This window comes from Taudactylus pleione, unplaced genomic scaffold, assembly GCF_031769625.1.
Source record: "Taudactylus pleione unplaced genomic scaffold, aTauple2 ptg000244l, whole genome shotgun sequence".
NCBI lineage: Eukaryota > Metazoa > Chordata > Amphibia > Anura > Myobatrachidae > Taudactylus > Taudactylus pleione.
The window spans coordinates 12,518,098-12,537,724 of record NW_028284646.1 but is presented as its reverse complement, the minus strand read 5'-3'; the positions used below and the strand labels follow the sequence as shown (position 1 = coordinate 12,537,724).

The 19,627-nt window shown below is 46.2% G+C and overlaps 1 protein-coding gene across 2 annotated transcripts in view; it reads right to left on the bottom strand.

The window, feature by feature from the left end:
* VWA5B2 (von Willebrand factor A domain containing 5B2) overlaps positions 1-19,627 on the bottom strand; it is a 53,116-nt gene that overhangs the window by 2,137 nt on the left and 31,352 nt on the right. For both annotated transcript variants that reach the window (XM_088479701.1, XM_088479702.1), the window contains 10 exons: positions 17,547-17,657; positions 16,779-16,981; positions 16,247-16,361; positions 15,968-16,153; positions 15,656-15,857; positions 14,613-14,929; positions 14,267-14,453; positions 11,919-12,257; positions 11,679-11,813; positions 11,492-11,587 (listed from right to left, as the gene is read on the bottom strand). In XM_088479701.1, the coding sequence (XP_088335827.1) occupies positions 11,492-11,587; positions 11,679-11,813; positions 11,919-12,257; positions 14,267-14,453; positions 14,613-14,929; positions 15,656-15,857; positions 15,968-16,153; positions 16,247-16,361; positions 16,779-16,981; positions 17,547-17,657 (1,891 nt within the window). The remainder of the gene's footprint in view (positions 1-11,491; positions 11,588-11,678; positions 11,814-11,918; positions 12,258-14,266; positions 14,454-14,612; positions 14,930-15,655; positions 15,858-15,967; positions 16,154-16,246; positions 16,362-16,778; positions 16,982-17,546; positions 17,658-19,627) is intronic.

Below are 19,627 nucleotides of genomic sequence, written 5' to 3'. Positions count from 1 at the left end.
CTGTGAGAAGGAATGGGAGAGGACTGAGCAGCTGAGTTCTCAAGTGAATACTTACAAATCTATAACCCATTAGAACGGTATTTTAAAATGTATCATCTACATAACAAATGGGCCAACTAAAAATGTCACCTCTCAAATATAGTATCACTTGTGCAAACTAGAAGCTATTTGGCCAGCACTGCAAAGACACAATGTCATTTAATAGACTGATTGCTGTACTACAGACTAATAACATTGGGTGCAAAGATTTATGAAATAGATGTTTTTTTTATTCTGTTACTTTAACAGAACACCTTTATAATTAATTTTGGGAAACATTGTATTCGATCATTAGCAACATGTTTCAAATTTACACTGTTGCAGTGTTACCATGCAGCATAATAATGGGGATGGGTTAGAGCTACTGGATGCTAGGCTATATTTTTTTGATTCAATATGGCAGCCTTTGCAATGGTCTAGCTCCATTCTAGAAATATTGAAACCATTTGTTTAAAAAAAAAAAAAACCTTGGAAGATATATAATGGAGCTCCTTCTCTTCCCCTTTTATTTTCCTGTCTCTGGCCAGCTACACAGGCAGAGTTAGAAAAACATTTCTGCTTATATGCAGGGGCTTAAAGTTTTCCTTCAGGCCAGAGGATACACCATTTGGATGGGCTGCCTGCCCAGGTCCACTATTCTGCTCCTTTACTGAGCAGTTCTGGTAGCAAACAAATTAAAATGAAGCTTTTATGCTGGGTACACACACTAGACGATATGTCATCCATTCCGCCAGATTGGACAACATATCGTCCAGTGTGTACAGACTAGGTCGCGGAAAGATGCACACTCCCACATATTGTTAGTGACATCGTCCGTCGGACCTGCATGCAGCATGGCCCGCGATGTCGCTTCCAACATCGGCAAGTGTATATGCACTTGCCAGGTCCCGTCATACGACAGATCGGCTGGGTACACATCATTAAATGTGTACCCAGCCTTAGATTAAAAAAAGGTATGTGCATGCACACATGCAGTGCCATTCCATGCACCCAGGATAATCCTGTCAGGCTTAAGGGGAACAGGAATGGTTCCCAGAGTTATGACCTTTTGAGAGACCATGTTTGCACCATTTGAGCATTTTCTACTTCAGGGTCCATAGGGGGTCCACAGGGTTGACCTTGGGGTATAGGTTGGGAACCAAATCCGGGCACCACGCAGTTAAAGCTTTTAGCTCCCAGGATGCACTGGGTCCACTCTCCCTATAACCCCACCCCCAAGCCAGAGGCACCTCAGTTTAAGTTGGTGCCCGGCCGGAGTCGGGTCACCGTTAGCGCAGGGGGAGCTGATTAGCAGCCCCTAAGCTTATTTTATTTTTTTAGGGACAAAGTTTTTTCATGGACTTTGGACTCTTCAGAGCGGCAGCGTCGGACTGTCCATAGGACGTCTAAGCTGCCGCTCCGTCACCCCGCTGGCGCTGAGACGCCAGTACAGATCTGGGGATCTCAGCGGGACCCCAGAGTCTGTACTAGCCGGACTCTGCGGGCGCCCAGGACTGCTGCCGGATCCACGGGGAGCAGGTAAGGTCGCGGATCACCGCTTGCGGTGATCCGCGCATTTCAAATGCAGTCCTGTGCCTCCGGTCTCAGGGGACAGACCGGAGGCGCCGGCAGTGGCGGCGGGCCCCCCATACCCCGTGTGTCCACTAGACCACCAGGGACTTAACGATCGGTGCAGGGAGCCGGCGTCCCGGGGGTTAATAGCCGGCCAGGGGAGGCAGCCTTCCCTGTTACAGCGGCTCCTCCCCTCAGCTCAGCGCGCCTTTCAGTATCCATAGTCTGGCGTCGCTGAGCTGCTTCCTCCGCGGGCCACGCTTCCTCTGAGGTCTCCAGCGGCCATTTTATCTCTGTGGTGCAGCAGAAATCTCTCAGGATGGCAGTGAGTCCAGTCCCCCTGCGTACCTCACCATCAGGTCAGTGTACACAGCGCTGTAGCCTTCCCAGACACTGAATCTGGGCAGTTGAATGCAGTGTAATAGTGCAGTATATTATATGACATGTTTATGTATATATGTATATATCTGCATTGTATGTGACTTATGCTAGTGCTGACTGTACTTTATTCTCTCACCTGTCAGTGTATATCTATCCCTTTTCTTTATCTGCCCTAATACAGCTGTACTTAGGGTGGTTCTGAGACCTCACATTTATATACTTGTTAATATTTGTGTGGTTTGTCACATACTGTTGCGTGCTGCACGTTGCCATATTTTAGATGGAACTGTGTGTTGCATACGCTGAAAATGGGTCCCTGCAGCTAATTTTTGGCATCAGTCAGGACCAGTATAGTGCTGCTTAATATTTCCGCCAAGATTGGTCAGATATGTCTGACCAGGAGATAGAGCGTTATACTGCACCCATTTTTACTATCCTGCAAGTCATGTGCTGCAGGTGTTAGTGCGGAGGATTTGACTCATAAAGGGTTCTGTATGTGGCGTCATCTGGTGCCGGCCTCTTTCACGACCCCCTTGGGCGGTTTGTTTTCTCGGGATCCTCTCAATTGCGGATCGCCGGGCGGGCCCCATTGTTGTACCTCACTTGGGGTTACTTCACCATACTGCCCTTTTCATCTCAGGGTATCTCGCAGCTTCTTGCACTCTTCCCCTGTGACACAGACTACCGCTCCCTGCAGGGGTTTTTCGCAGTATATGAATTCCCCCTGGTGCCACAATAGTCTGTCATTCCCCTTGCAGGGATTACCACAACAGCCACCCTGGGTGGATGTCGTTTTCTACGAAACGCTAATTGGCGTGGTTGACGCCCTGTGGTTACTTCCCAGTTGGCTCTGCCGTGAACTGGGTACTGTTCGGGGCTCTTTCCCTCTTACACGGGGGGAAGCCTATTTCAGGTATTATTATCCCTGCTTTAGGGCTGGTAGCAGGTCCATTCTGGTTAGAGTGAATGTTGACCTGCACCTGTATCATACACCCTCAGTATTGCGTGCCTTCGGGTTACCTGTTGCTGACTAGCGGGTGGATCGCATAGCGGGACTCTGGCTGTTGCCAGATAGGAGGTGTTACAACAGTGTTTGGCCTCCTGTCCCAAATTCCCTGAGGGTCATCACGAGCCCCTCCTGGGGGGGATGGGCGTGTTACTCGTCTGATTACAGACGTTACTACGCCTCCCATTCCTGCGTGGTCGGATTCTTCGGATCCGTAGGTGGTAACTCTGCCTGAAATCAGTATACTTGCTTTCAGGAGTTGTTACCCATCCTACCATGGCTATAGCATGGTTGGTTAAAACTATTGCATATTGGGTTGATGCATTTGTAACGTTTTTTCCCCTCCAACACGTCGGGGGTTCAAATGTATTTGGTCGCTCACGTAATATATGCTGTTGTCATAGGTGGAAATGCCTATATTGGATACCAGTCTCCTAACTTTCAGAGTTCCGGCTGCGACTGTATCCTCCGTAATACCCTATGGCTGCGCTCTGGGAATGCAGAGGTGCAGATACCATCTTTAGGGTTGATATTGTTTGGTCCTGACCTTGACAAGATTGTAGTAACATTGGCAGTATTACTAACGACAAGTTTACCGCTTTCAGCTATGCCCACTACAAGGCCTCAGACTAAGTCTGTTAAGTCTTTTTTGTCCTCTGGGTCAGCCTAAAGGTCTGTTTCTTCGTAGACTGTCGGCATCTACAAGGGCCGACATATCCAGTACCGAGCAGGCCTGGACTGCCAGCCGATCCTGCTTCTGAACCTACGGATATCTCTTCAGTCTGACGGGACAGGCCTACAACTGGGAGATACCGATTTTCTCAGTTCGCCCGGTATTAGTGTCAAGTTGCCGCGGCTACGTGGGTAGGAGGGTACGCCCTCTTTACAAGGGCCTTACAGATCCAGAAAGCTATGCAGTTGTTGCGGTAAGCGGAGCTAATTGGGCCATCCCCACTATCTCAGTGAGGGACTGGTTGTTCTGTTTTCTTTCTGGTGCGGTGGCTGAATGGTCCTCTTTGGCCTGTTCTCTGTCTCAATTCCCTGAACCAGTTCCTAAAGCTACCTCTGCTCAGGAGGAAATCCCTATGCTCCATCATACGATGTTTGGAACCTGGGGACTTTAGGGTATCACTGGATATACAGGACGCGTGCCTACGGGTACTTACAGAGACCTTTCCTCAGCATGGGCTGAGGTTTGCTGTATCACAGCAACACTTACAATTTTTCGGGCTCTGCCTGTTGGGACTGTCCTCAGCCCCACAGGGGTTTACCAGCGTTTTGGATTTTCTGACAGTTCTTCTGTTCAGTATATCCCAATGCTCCTGTACCTGGACGGCCTCCTGCTCTTAGCGGGATCACCGGGGTACTTTACGGCCAGGTCAGGATGACTGTGGCTTCTTCAGGGTGCAGACGTTTAATCAACGGGGAAAAAGTCCTCCCTGCATCCCTCTCTGGGTATTCTTCATCTAGGATCCCTGCTGGATTCTCAGAATCTGAGAATTCTTCTGGCGTAAGACGGAATCTCCTCTCTTCCATTAGGAGTACATGGTTGTCTGCGCAGTCGACAGATGTCTTTACACTCTGGGATGCATGGTGGAATGGGCTCAGTTCCATTCCAGGCCTTTCCATAATTGGCTCATCTCCAGATGGAATGAGTTTTTTCTGTCGGATAACTGTTCAAACGATGATGCTCTCTCCGGAGGCAAGTCGGTCCCTGTCCGGGTGGCTATGGCCATCTCGTCCAGGGTTTTCTTTGCTAGGGACAGTGTCTGGATCGAATCCTTTTCAGTGCAGTTGGACGTCTGTCGATTCCACCCTGTCAATTAACTTACTCTGGCATAACTCTTGTTTCCCGGTGAACCTGAAAAGGTTCAGTCCGACAGGGTCAGGACAGTGGCTTCCTTTTTAGCAACACTGTTCGTTTGGTGGCAATGACAGGTATGTCACATATTCGGACATAGTCCGAGGGTCTCCAACCCGACCATCTCGGCAGCGTTCATTTCAGGAGCTCTCCATTGGGAAGCGGGAGTCCTCAGCCGTCACGACGTGCATCCCGGGGACTAGTCTCTTCCCCAAGAGAGGTTTCATCTCCTGGTGAGCAGGGGGGGCCCCCCTGAGGTGACCCTCATGGCCTTCTGACTTTATCACACTATGGTGTTACAGTTCAGCTCTGGGGATTCTGAAGCAAACTTCAGCGACTCTTTGTCGGTGAAGTGGTCCTTCCACTTTGTGTACCTGTGTTCTCTGGTCTCCCTTCTTCCTCGAGGTCTTTGGAAGTGTTTTCAATCGAGACGGAGATGCTTTCCTGCTGGTGGCTCCTGATTGCCCCAGATGTCAGGGGTACTTGGATCTTCGGAGTCTCTACATCGATACTCCATCCCTGATGCTTCACTGCCCGGACCTGTTGTCTCAGGGTCCTTGGTTTTGCCTTGGACCTGGGTCGTTTGTCTTTGACTGTGTCCTTACAGTGGTCTTACGGCTTCCCTGGCTTTGTCATCGTTGGAATGATTAGAGCACATGGATCAGCTTTTGCTGGGACCTACCACAAACTGTGGCAGCCATAAATCTTATGGTATTGTACCTGTCGATACAATCCTCCGGTGTCCAGGATTTCCAGATATTCTGGCATTCCTTCCGGCTGGCTTGGGTTTCACACTTGGCCTGGTCTTCCTGACAGTGCGGATCTCTACACTGTCAGTATGGTTAAGATATGGAATTGCTTCACTCTGGTATCCAGTTCATCCTTTGGAGTGTTTTCTTGATTATGCCTCCATTTGTCCTCCCTAGGGACTCCTTGGGAGTAAGTAGTGGTTCTTCGTTACCTCCGGGGACAGTCAATGGAACCGCTGGTTGTGATAGCCATTACATGGTCTATTGCTTAGGCTCTCTCTTTCTCTCAGGGTGTTTATATCAACCAGGAGAGTGTCTGAATTGGGAGCGTTCTCATGTGGCTCCTTCTTCTGGAGGGCATCATGTCAGGGTGGGAGTTGCTCTCGCCCTGTGTTTCTTCTTAGTGGTTTTCAGGTTCCATATTATTCTGGAACTTATGGTACGGCCATTCTGTCCCCAGTCCTCTCGGCTGGTGTGGCCTCATTGACTGTGGTCTGGCCTCTTTGGATTTATGTGATCCGTTCAGGTTCCTTACGGAAATCGGACTCCTTATTGGTGGTCTGAGATTTCTAGTTTTCACAGGAAAGGATGGCCGGCCTATAACCAAATGTTGGCTTGGATGGCCTCGTAGGTCTTCCTCAGGGGCCTACCCATGGGTAGGCCTTCCTGTTGTTGATGCTTTTTTCTCGGGCATGTGACCCTCGTGTGCGGCTCGCTGTGGCGCCTCGGCTGTTTTGCCTTACTAGGTGGCCACGTGGTCTTCTGTCCACACCTTTTTAAGGTTCTAGGCATTGGTTTCCTTTGCCTCTCAGGATGCTTCCTTTTTGGCGACGGATTCTCCTCTCAGCACAGGAGCGTCCCCACCCTTGGTTGAACTGCTTTGGGACATCCCCAAGGTCAACCCTGTGGACCCCCTATGGACCCTGAAGTAGAAAACAAGAGATATGGTAAGAACTTACCTTTGTTATCTCTGTTTCTACGAAGTCCATAGGGTCCACAGGGCGCCCGCCCTGACGCACCTGGCTTCATATGGGCTGTGTGGCTGGTCACCGGTTTTCCGTCTCCCATTTCGGTGAGTATGGTTATTGAGTGTTCCAGTTTTCTCTCTCTTTTTCTCTCCTCCTCCGGCCTTTGGCTACTTACAAACTGAGGTGCCTCTGGCTTGGGGGTGGGGTTATAGGGAGAGTGGACCCAGTGCATCCTGGGAGCTAAAAGCTTTAACTGCGTGGTGCCCGGATTTGGTTCCCAACCTATACCCCAAGGTCAACCCTGTGGACCCTATGGACTTCGTAGAAACAGAGATAACAAAGGTAAGTTCTTACCATATCTCTTGTTATCCCAAACAGCCAAAAGACAGTCGCTTGAAGGCCTTAAGTTAGTGGTGTATTTATATTATCCTACATTTCATCAACCAGATACGGGAGTTTGAAGTCCCATCTCACTGACAGTGCGTCCACAAATGCGGCTGAGGGCTCTTTGGTCTTGGACTCGTAGCTGGGGACCTTGTGAATGTGAAGTCTACGTCTGATAGGCCCAATTTGTTCACCAGGAGTTGAAAAACCCCCCCGATGGAGAAACCACTCTCCGGCGTGTATGTCCTAACGACTTAGGAAGTCCATTTCCCAGTTGAGGACTCCCGTGATGAATATTGCCGAGATAGCCAGAAGATAACGTTCTGCCCAGATCAGAAAGTTTATCATTTCCCTTGTGGACAAACAAAAACCCACAATTCTGACAAACTCCAAGCATTGATTAGGCAAGAACTGGCGGCCATCAGTCAGTATGTGGCCCAGAAGTTGATTGACAGCATGCCAGGGCGAATTGCAGAGATCTTGAAAAAGAAGGGTCAACACTGCAAATATTGACTCTGCATAAACTTAATGTAATTGTCAATAAAAGCATTTGACACTCATGAAATGCTTGTAATTTTACTTCAGTATACCATAGTAACATCTGACAAAAAGGTCTAAAAACACTGAAGCAGTAAACTTTGTAAAAAACAATATTTTGTGTCATTCTCAAAACTTTTGGCCATGGCTGTATGTCAGCTGTTCTCTGGTAGCATTTGGTATTATTATTATTACATTTTATTTATAGGGCGCCACAAGTGGTCCGCAGCGCCGTACATACAGTAAAGGGTACACAGAACATTACAATACAGTAACCAAAATATAAAACAGAACACAAGTAACAGTTAGCAACACAATTCTCCATACACAATACAGCTCTGAAGGTGAAGGCTGTGAGACAGTGGGGAGGAGGATCTGACAGTTGGTAGAGTATCTTCCAAAGCCCCTGTCCATTCTTCAACAGCCTTGGATACCCAAGCCCCGGCCATAGCTGGTCGAGTAACAGCTCCAGACAATGAAAATACTACTTTTAGACATGTTTACATTTTTCTATCTGTAGAATCCTTAAGAGAAGATGCTGAGGGAATAGGCAACTTAGCACTCCTGACTAAATGTGTCACATGAGCATCCACACTAGGAGAGATTTCCCACTTAGTACATTCAGTAGCTGGGAAAGGATACAAAGATGCTATTCTTTTCGTAGCATGGGACCGTTTATCCAGGTTACTCCATGCCTCTTCCATAAGTTCAATGAGCTGCTTTTACCACCTTCTGGTGTCTAGGAACAGGGTCATCATCCTGTATATTTAGGATTGATTTGACATTCCTCACCAAAGAAGGGGACATCCACTGTAGAAGGATGGTCCTCCTCTCCAGACCTAGACCCTGGAGAAGAACCTGACGCATCATTGGATTCTTCTGATGATGCGTCTGAATCTACATACTTAGCAGACTGATAAAAAGATAAAGTTCGCTTATGCGCCTTAGTGACTACCGGATCGCAACAGCCGACTGAGCCATACTCTGACTTGAGTGGGCATAAATATCCATCGAGGAAGTCTCTATAGAAGGGGCAAACATAGCATGCTGAAACTTCTGTGGGTATCCTATTAAAGGACGCAGCTTGGGAGTAGCCAAACTATTAACTAGCTGCGTCATCGCCTGAGACAAGGATACGCAAGATGGCTCCTGTACAGGGGCTGGCAAACTGGACTGGTGAGGTGGTTCTTTATAACGGCACACAAACCATCCTATATAAAGTCCTGAGGGGACAAGCCTACCAAACAGCTTTTACATAAAACCAGCAAAGGGGCCTCAACCTCCTGTTTCCCTTTAGCTTTTGACATATCAATTATAAAGGTAACAATGCAATGTATTATGACAGCCTTCACAAATAACTAGTAAATGTGAAGTGCAAAGATTAAAAAAAAAAAAAGTGAGTTATGACTGACAGTCAGAAATAAAAGGCAGTATCAACACAACAGCTAGCAAAAAGTCACATACAATGCATATGCAAGTTAGTTGCAATGGACCCTGAATCAACTGCTCAAATTTTGGTAGGATATAAAGCACTATATACCTGACCCAGGGGAGAGGTATACAGGGAGACCAAACTGCTGCAGCAGAGCACCTATAGTGGGCTGTTAGCGTCTCATATGCATGAGGGGGTTAGGAAGAGCGACACAGATGCGGGAAAACCTTTGATGGGTCGGGGAAGGGCTTACCTCCCCTAAGCTGCGTCAACCGGCCGGGTACGCTGGCCTCATGGCAGCAGAAGCATCTGCTGCCTATCTCCGGCGTCAGACGATAAGGTCCCGGTGGTCTAGTGAGGGAGTGGACGGCCCCCGAGCCCTCACTGCAGCGGCTTCCGGTGCGTCGGAAGCAAGAACTGCCGTGGTCGTGTCCCCGTAAGCGAGGAATCGCCTTACCTGACATCTCCGTGCGTCCGGTTGCAGGCCGGGCCTCGGCGCTGCCGCTAACCAGCTCTGCCATGATCTGCCGAAATCTCCAGAGAAGTTACTGGTGTTGCGGCCCGGCGGAGGGAGGTGGAGTCGCAGTGCAGGAGTTTTATTACTGCTAACGCTAGAACAGAAATAAAATAAAAACATAAAATTAAAGCTTGGGACTGCCTGAGCAGTCCCCATGTTGAAAAGGTGCATCTAAATACTGCCGCACAAAACTCAAAACAGGATCACTCCAACCACTGGATCACTCCTTCCTGTGGATCCCTATGGACCCTGAAGAAGAAATGTGTGTTCTAAATGTAATTCCCAACTGATAGAAATAATTCAGCCTCCTGAACAGTATTGCTTGGACATTCCTGGATTATATAGTTTGGTAGGATTCAGCAAGGCTAAAATTGCGTTCAAACCCCTGAAAATGCCATTTTCAAGGGTTTGACTGTATTTTCTACATGCACCAAGCGCTTTCTGGAGCTTGGCCCCAATAGGCAACCTAATAGAAGCTTCTTATCAGGACAGTTCCCAGAGAGTGATTCAATAGGATCCCCTCCCAGGGACCTCTGTGGCTCGTGCATGCGCTATCCAACGGCCGAACATGTGCAGAGGGACTCCCAGGTCATAAACCCGGTACCGCAAAGGACAGCTCTTATTGGAAGAGCTGGCCTTTACTTAAAGGATTATACATATGGCGTTACTAAATGCCACTATGCATGCGATCATGCATCCCGTCCTATAGGGCAGCACAGACGGTGTAGTGGTTAGCATTACTGCCTCCACAGCACTGAGGTCATGGGTTTGATTCCCACCACGGCCCTACCTGTGTGGAGTTTGTATATTCTCCCTGTGCTTGCGTGGGTTTCCTCCGGGTACTCCGGTTTCCTCCCACACTCCAAAAATATACTGGTATGTTAATTGGATCCCAACACAAATTTACCCGAGTGTGTATGTGTGTGCATGTGATATATAGATTATAAGATCCACTGGGGCAGGGACTGATGTGAATGGCCAAATCAAATGGTAAAGCGCTATGGAATATGTGTGCACTATACAAATAACTGGTAATAAATAAATATATGTGAGCAAGGTATTTGTCCTTTGATACAGCCATGGCAAAAAGTTTTGAGAATGGCACAAAATATTGGTTTACACAAAGTTTGCTGCTTCAGTGTTTTTAGACCTTTTTGTCAGATGTTACTATGGTATACTGAAGTAAAATCACAAGCATTCCATAATTGTCAAAGGCTTTTAATGACAATTACAATAAGTTTATGCAAAGTGTCAATATTTGCAGTGTTGACCCTTCTTTTTCAAGACCTCTGCTATTCGCCCTGGCATGCTGTCAATCAACTTCTGGGCCACATACTGACTGATGGCCGCCCATTCTTGCCTAATCAATGCTTGGAGTTTGTCAGAATTTGTGGGTTTTTGTTTGTCCACCCGCCTCTTGAGCATTGACCACATGTTCTCAATGGGATTAAGAGGTCTGGGGAGTTTTCTGGCCATGAACCCAAAATTTCGATGTTTTGTTCCCCGAGCCACTTTATCACTTTTGCCTTATGGTAAGGTGCTCCATCATGCTGGAAAAGGCATTGTTCCTCACCAAACTGTTCTTGGATGGTTGGGAGAAGTTGCTTTTGGCAGAGGTCTTGGTACCATTCTTTATTCATGGCTGTGTTCTTAGGCAAAATTGTGAGTGATCCCACTCCCTTGACTGAGAAGCAACCTCACACATGCCTGGTCTCAGGATGCTTTACTGTTGGCATGACATCTTCAATATATACTGTACCATCCAGGGAGGTTGTTATTCAACTATAATTCTCAAATGGAGTTACCCCATTATAATGGCTGCCATGGAGCATTTATCAGTAAATAGAAACCATTATTATCTGTCATAGTAATGCCTTGCTAGAGTAGTACAAGGGATTTGTTAAATCAGTGTTTGAATTATTGAAATAAATCACATGCTACCGCACTTCAAATAATCTCCCTTATGACTATACTACACTAGCAATACAGAATTATACCAGATGGCTTTTTCGAGGACAAATATAACATTTACAGGACATATGTGCAAAAAGTACAGATTATTTTACCTGCATTTTCAAATGTGTCACCTGTATTGTCAGAGTGTTTGTCTCCCACATACCAACTTCCTGAGTTTCTGCTGCTGTGCTTTCTATTGCGCCCACCTAGAGATAGATATTTTTATGTATTTGAGGTCGTTACCTGTGGATTTCTCACAGGTAACAACCTCACTGCATTGCATGTCCCACTCCTTACATCTACGCACAATCTTGTGCCCTGGAAGTGCATCCTGCGTAGTGGGGTCTACCGGGACAGGGCAAGTAAAAGTGGAGGCTTGAGAGAATGACTTGCTGGTCTGTATAGCTTTCAGACGAAATCGACGAGAGTAGCCTGAAATAGAGCAATTTGTATATTGTGTAATGGTGACCTCCGAAAATGAAATGTAACCACTGGTTATTTGAATTTCTACATCAAAGTGTAACAAGGTGTTATTACCATGCTCAATGTCACACTCTCTCCAGGCCATATCCTCATTGTCCCGAATCACAGAGCATGCAGCCAGCTGATGCAGGTCATAGCACCCTTCATTCTCAATATAGTTTCCCACATCATCTCCAGAAGAACTACTCAGAAGGTGCTCCAGGTTTACTGCTGTTTCCCAGGAATGATTCTTGCTCCCAACACAGCCATGGATGACAACCCGGCACTGCCAACCAGATTCACTGCTAACACCAGATGCCGAATTTGCCCCTTCTGGAGCGGGAGATGCAGAGAACAGGTATTGTGCATCAACCAACATGTCCCAGTCCAACTGTGCAGGAGAAAGCAGCTGGCCTAGAAATGGAACACAGAATAGAAAGAGGATGCAAAAACAATGGTCAACTCCAAATACAACAATGTTATGTAACGAGAAATAAAATCTATAGTCTTATTCACACCTGCAAATGTAAATTGTTGCTAGGCAACAGATAAAAATCGTAAAAATCTGCAGACTATCAAAAAAAGTCATACTATCTATATATACTAATATAATAAGAACATTGTGTGTCTGTTTGTTCCAAGGTGACAAAATCTACTGAACCAATTTTCAAAAAAACTGCAACGTTTTGTAAAGGAAACTCCTAGAAATATCCTGCACTTTGTTTCATCTCAGTCTGTCAAGTTAAAGCTGAGCAATAACAAAAACAAAATTTATTGACATCATCAATGCAAGAGATAGGTGTGGTACCATGGGCTTGGCTGGTAAAAAGTGGGGGGAGAGGTGCTTTGGGCTCATGTTCACTTAAATAGTATAGACTACATAGAAGTCTGGGGCTGATTCAGACCCGCTCGCGAGCGCAGGACGCTCGCAAGCGGGTCGATGGTGCCGAAGTGCGCATGCGCACGACGGAGGGAGCTCCGGCGAGCGACAAGGAATCCGTCGCTCGGGGTCTCGCACCAAAGGGGGTGCGCTGTCGATGGTGAGTGACAGCACGCCCCCTTTGGTGGGCGTGCCGGGGGCGTGGCTGCCAGACGGAGGCGTTCCCATGGGAATGCCTACCGTCTGAGTCCGGACCCACTGACATCAGTAGTGATGTCAGTGGGAGTGATTTTGGCTCTGATAGAGCCAAAATCACTCCAGGGCTTGCGGCAGCGAGACCCTACTGCAGGGTCTCGTCGCAAGCCCGATGGTCACGATGGTCTTGACTGTCGCGACCATCATCATGGACGCTCGCTATAGCTGTGGGTGGTAACCCACAGCTATGCGAGCGTCCATGAGGCCGCTCCATTTTTAGGTAGGAGGGCCCTGATTCAGAGCGAGCGCTGGCGGCTTGTTAGCCGCTGCTGCTGCTCTGTTTCCGGGGAGCTGGCGGCTCTCCTATCCCTTCCATCACGGCGCTGGCTGCTGGTGACATCGGAGCTACAGAAGCTGCGGCTCCTGTCAGCTGCGGCTGCTGTTCTGTCCCCGGGGAGGTGGCAGCTCACTCACCTCGCCCGCCTGTAACAAAATGACAGAACCAGCCGCATCGTCAGCGACTACTACTGCACTCTGTGCTCGACCCGCGGCAGCAGCCCACTCACTCCTCCCTTGGCCAGTTACCTAGTTCCCTGTCCCCGGCCCCTCCTGCTGGCTGCAACTCCGCCCCTGTCCCGATCACTGCTGGACACAGGGATCGGGGTTTGTAAATACATTAAAAAAAAATTATCACTAATTATATATATACACACACACATATACTGTGTGTGTGTGTGTGTGTGTGTGTATATATATATATATATATAATTGTGTGTGCAGCCCCCAACCGATGTTAAGGAAACATCAGCAGATGGGCTCAATCGATTGGTTCTATCGATGGTTGAACCAATCGGCCAGCCATGGTACAGCTGTCAATGGCCATCACTTCAGTATACCATAAAAATGTTTATTTTTATGGTATATGGTGTTTAAAAAAAAAAAATTGCGTTGGAATAGTTTTAAAAAGATGTTCTTGACCTAATTCAATCATAAAAAAAACGACAAGTTTGGTGCGGTTTTTGGAAAACAAATTTGTCAGTTAAGTGGTTAAGGCGGTTATTGCAACATTAAAAAAAAAAAAAAAAATCTTTTTGGGCATCCATAAGTTAGCCAGTGCTCTTTGCATGTGTAGAGGCTCGCAGAGTTAGAGACAGGTCAGACTAGCTGCAATTGGTTGATTGTGGTCGAAGTGCACGCTCACAGAAGAAAAGGCAGCAGTGGGCGTCTCTATGCATGGATAAGGTTGTGGCTGCATCTGCATATACTAAGCTCCCCTGGCATTGCGTTTGTTATTAACTTTTTTTTTAAACATTTTTCTATCTTGCACACGTCTACTATGTTTGCTTACAGGAATCATTATGTTTTGCACGAATATCCTCCTCTGGCTCTCTGCTCTGTGACACTTTGTCGAAGACACTCCGTAAACGAATCATATCCAGTTCTCCATGAGGGGATGAGAAACTGCGGCCAGACATGGTGGCCTGAATCAAAGCTTTCCTCCGTACCAGCTCCTCCGAGCTCTGTGTTACTGAGTCCTGGGGGGGAGGTAAGAGTAACACAGACAAATAGGAGCTGTGCTGCTAACAGAAAATTAAGTCAGAAATGCAAAGGCGTACTTTGGTAGAACTAACAAGATGACTGGATAACAAAAGGCACTTTATTATTTAGCCAAAGTGAAATAGTTGACTTCTTACCTTACAGGATGAAGTTGTGTTTTTCTGGAGAACACATATTCCTTCATTCTGCGAAACACTGTTCTTTTCCTGCTGTGTCACTGTCCTAGAGCAGGGGGTTATGCAACCTCCATAAACAGCATCCCTAGAACCTACTGACTCACTGCTGGTAGAGCCATGGCTAGTGACATGAGTGGGGTCACAGCTTATGGAAGATTGTGTCTGTGCTGGAGTTGCCTCTGTGCTGACAGAGCAATGAGTGAGTACATACTGGTCCTGTACATAAGAGGAACGTACAATGCGCTTTCTTATGTCACTTACTTGAGCCCCATCACCACCTGAGGAATAGATATGGATTTGTCACAGATGTTAATATCAAATCAGCATAATTGTATCAGTCACATCCTTCACTCATCAGTTTTAGTTGCAATGGGTTAAGCTCTTGATATGCAATACACTAGTATACATATATACCCTAGGTCAAAGTTGGTTCTCAAATACTCTCAACAGGTCCTGTGTTCAGGATATCCTTAATCATACACAAAATAATTATAACCCCTGTTCCTAAATCCCAAAATATACACATAGACAAACCATTAGACAGATGGAGCAGCCTATGTTGAAGCATTTGACTCGCCTATTAGATTGTCAAAACATGTTACAAACTACAGTCATTTTATTTCAATCTAGGACAAGGGAGCTGAGTGAAGCACACAATGTGTATGTATTTGAAGCTATAGATAGTTAAAGGGGGTATTGATGGTATCGTTACTGTTGCATCAGAAAATGCTCATTCATAGTGACAAATGAACAAAATCCTAATACCAGTGAAAACTGTAATTTAGTGTTTTGAAGCAGTAAATCATGTTAATGGCTTGAAGCAGTAAATCATGTATCATATGCATTTAACTGAAGCATGTGTGGATTTCTATGTCAGTGTCTCATTATGGCTTATCCATAGTGGCATCATGCTCACATGACCAGGAATGCTGTGACAAGGACTGCACCAGAGTCATTGGCAATAAAAGCACTAGATAAATGGCAAAGGAAGGATTTACACTTACCAGTACTTTCACTTCTCTCCGGTTCTTCACTCCATGCTGAGAATTCCATGGAAATTTCATGTGAGATCTCCTGTAAAGCACGCTCCACATCCTCCATTCCAGCAGATGGGTTAAGGCAACTAGTGTTTGAGGTCCCTGTTGTTTGGGACTCCTCCTGAGACTGGAAAACTGAGCCAAGAGAACCTCCTCTAGCCCCAATCACCTAATCACACAGATAATAACAAGAGTTCTCCAAAATAAAATTGAAATGACATATGAATTATAAAGACATTTGCACAGTGCCATTCCCCCCTCCCCTGCCTTTATCCTCACCATTCCCTTCTTGCTGCGGAACTTGGCTGTGTTATACAATGTACAATAGCTAATCAGAGAATCACCAGGATAGAGTGGAGCAATCTCATTGGGTGTGAGCAGAGCCTCCATGGTCTCTGGCATGTACCAGTCTATAGTAATGTCACTCAATGCTGGCTCCAGTGCCTTCTTCATGGACTTAATCAGCTAGATGAGAGAAAAACAACAAGCAGCAATGAGCATGTATTAAATGGCTGCCTATACCATAACGTGCAGATACGGTTTGTTATGGAAGCTCACCTTAGGTTGCAGTCTTTCTTCCTCACTGAGCAACTCCACAGTTCCCCTGGTTAATCTGGCTGCTCTCTCCAGAATTGTGTGGCATGTGCTTGCACCAAGGCCAAAAGCAAACACCCTGCAGAAAAAGGAAAGTAACTAAGTTATTGTCCAATCTATACACATTACAAAAACAAGTCCTGTAGGACATCGGACACTTTATTCCATATCATCGTCCAAAGGAAAATATTTTGGTTTCGTTTTTACCTTGAGCTACACCTTTACACGTTGCATGCAGTGTAACAGAAATTTTAGAAATAGGATGATAAAATATTTTCAACAAGTGGTGTCTTAAATGTTTTGTGGTGGTCCATATTTTTCTATGTGAAAAATGTGAGCTCCGTAACTACACGCAATATTCCACTGCAAGCGCTGTACTGAAAAATACAGCTGAATTCACTTCTTACAGTATATACAGTTTTTACACAGCAATCAAATGACTACAATATCTTTCTGTGTGCAATATCTTGGCATTCATTTTTCCAAAGATTCTTACCGTGTTGTCCTTTTATGACGTCTTAAAAGATCAAGGACTCTTCCAGGTTTAGTAAATTCAGTGTCTGTGAAGATGAATAGTTGCCGCGGGTAACCACGATGCACTGGAAGGGCTAGAATCTGACCCAACACAGAGAACAAGTTGCTGGATATCCCACACAGCCTGTTGCTTTGGATAAAGTCGCATGCCAGCTCCAACGAGTCCTATCAACCAGGAAGAATTAAGGCCCCCAAATTCTCATGATAGCATTGTACTACAGCCAGGTGTGGACCTAACCAGTGGGCTGCCTGAGGCAGCAACCGAAACTTCAGTCCCGCGACTGCTTACATCTAGCTATGGTATGAATAGCATATGCACTATAAAATGACAATATTGTTACTTTATTACACAAATTACTCATACAATTACTAAAGCAATAATATTTGAATTTTTTTTTAAATGATTTCCCCTTCAATGTGGTCCAATGTACATTTGCTGCCTCAGTTCTGATTATATGACCACACCTAACTAATAGCAAAACTGAATTATGATAAAACTAAATGAAATATGGAATTATCTGGTTTCTACATAAGACAAAAAAACAGGAAGAAAAAAATGGACAGAAGTAGAACAGAGCATGAATGAGTAATAAGTAGGGGAAGAAAAAGCAGGAAATTAGCAAAGAGCTGACAAGTGTGATTGACACTGCAAATTCTCACCAAACGCTCAGTATCCTTTGCAGTCAGTAGTACTGAGTACCCAGAATCCCTTGCAGCCCCCCTCACTCACGTTGCTGCACTGTCTGCTGGTTGAAAACAGGGCCCTGCTGTCACATGTGCCACCTGCCACATTCAGCAAAGTGGGTGCAGGTAAACTTCTCACTGCCAGTAGAAGAGCATCCTGCAAGAAAGGGGACAGGATGACAGTGCAAATGGGGAAAATCTGGGTATCATGTAGCGGGCATTTACAGAAAGGGAACTAGAATACTGTATGCTGTATGGGCTGTGTAAAGATGGAACTATAGAGCAGGAGAAATATAAAGGACGGTGACTACTTTCTATGGTGAAATATGCTAAGTTGATTTGAGGGAAGCCAAATGCTATGTCAGAGGCCATTCCAGAGCTTATGGTAGGCTGTAGATAACCAGAGATTGCTACCCAAAGAGAATGTGGTCAGTGCATTACCAAAGTATGGAAAGGAAAGTGTTCCCCTGCCACAGATACTGTCATCACATGCTGGCTACCTACTTGGTTCTATCAGGCCGTGTTTTCTACTGGTCAGAAATGACAAACTGGACAGACAAACTTGGCAGTTAAAAATAAATATTGGGGTAGATATACTAAGCCCTGGAGAGATAAAGTGGATGGAGAGAAAGTACCAACCAATCAGCTCCTGTCATTCTACAGTTAGGAGCTGATTGGTTGGTCTCTCTCCAAGGCTTAGTACATAGACCATGTTGTGTTTAGTGCAAGACATCCATCTGCAATCCTCCTGGCACCCAAAGCAGTTGCTGCTCTTGCTTAGCACGTGTACCAGCTAGGTCTTAGAAAGGTTAAGGTTCTGCCAGTATATTTGTTTGTACGTTTGGAGGCTTGCCACCTAGCAACAGCAGGTGGATATAGACAGCAAGCCTATACGTGCGGTCACGTGTACGCTTAGCTGTTCTGTAGATCAGACCTATTCAGTGCAGTAAATGGAGGATGCTGCGTCAGTTAAGGCCCCCATACACGGTGCGATATAGCAGCCGATCCAACGGATTGTTATGATATCGCTGCTATATCATAACGTGTGTGGGCATGGTATCGGCGAGTGCGCGCTCCCGTGGGATCATACATCGCACCTCCAGATCTTACTGCACGTTCACTTGATCTGGCAATGTGATGTACGATCCCATGCAGCACTACGCGGGTGCCAGCATATCGGGCAGTCGGCCACCTTATCGCTCCGTGTGTGGGGACCGCCCGATATGACGGCCGTTGGATCGCAAAGGTGCATATTGCACCATGTATGGGGGCCTTTACTGTGTCTCTCTCCTGTTAAGGTTACAATAGACTCTAAAACCCCCTTAAAAATGAGAGTGGAATTATATTCTTCCTCATGAAGGAGTTAATTATTAGGAAAACAACCTCTAAAATTTCTGCAGCTCAAAGGCAGATTTTTACCTCAGATTATGAGGTGGAACACAACTCAGATCATTTTGATTCAGTGTCTGAGGAAGGATGAGGTAAAGTTTTGGGATTTCTTCTTGTGAAATTAAATCCAAAACTAGTAAATCCCTTCACAGTCCTGCTGTCTCTCACAGGGAAGCCTGCTCAGACAGACCACCAAATTTCCCTGGTTTGCCCAAAGTAGTGAGACTTTTAAGGTTTGTAGCAGACCACTCTCTCCTGGCAATAACAAGCAGAATTCTCAGGGCCGTAGCTGACATTTTTCGGAGGCCTCCAAGCATGTCTTACAGGGTTCATCCTAGGGATGGCCATCGACCATTCATAATCATCGATGGTTTGGATGATGTTGAATGTTTTTTCCCATTGATGGGGGAGAACCAGATGGTTTCCCTCCATCGATGGAAGAGCATAACCAAACTTTTTTTTTTTTTACAAGGTGCCATGCCACCCGGTTTTGATTGGCCCTCGGGACATTCAGTCCTAGAACAGGGATGACCATCGGTTGATACCATCGATGGTCATCCATTGGATAGTTGGTTACCATCGATGGCCACTTATTTTGCCATCGATGTTAACCATGCCCATGGCCATCTCTAGTCCATCCCATATGACAGGGGAGGACAATAAGCGGCCCTCCAGTTGCTGTTAATCTACAGATCCCAGCATGCCCTGCAACAGTTTTATAAAGGCCAAATAGCAAAA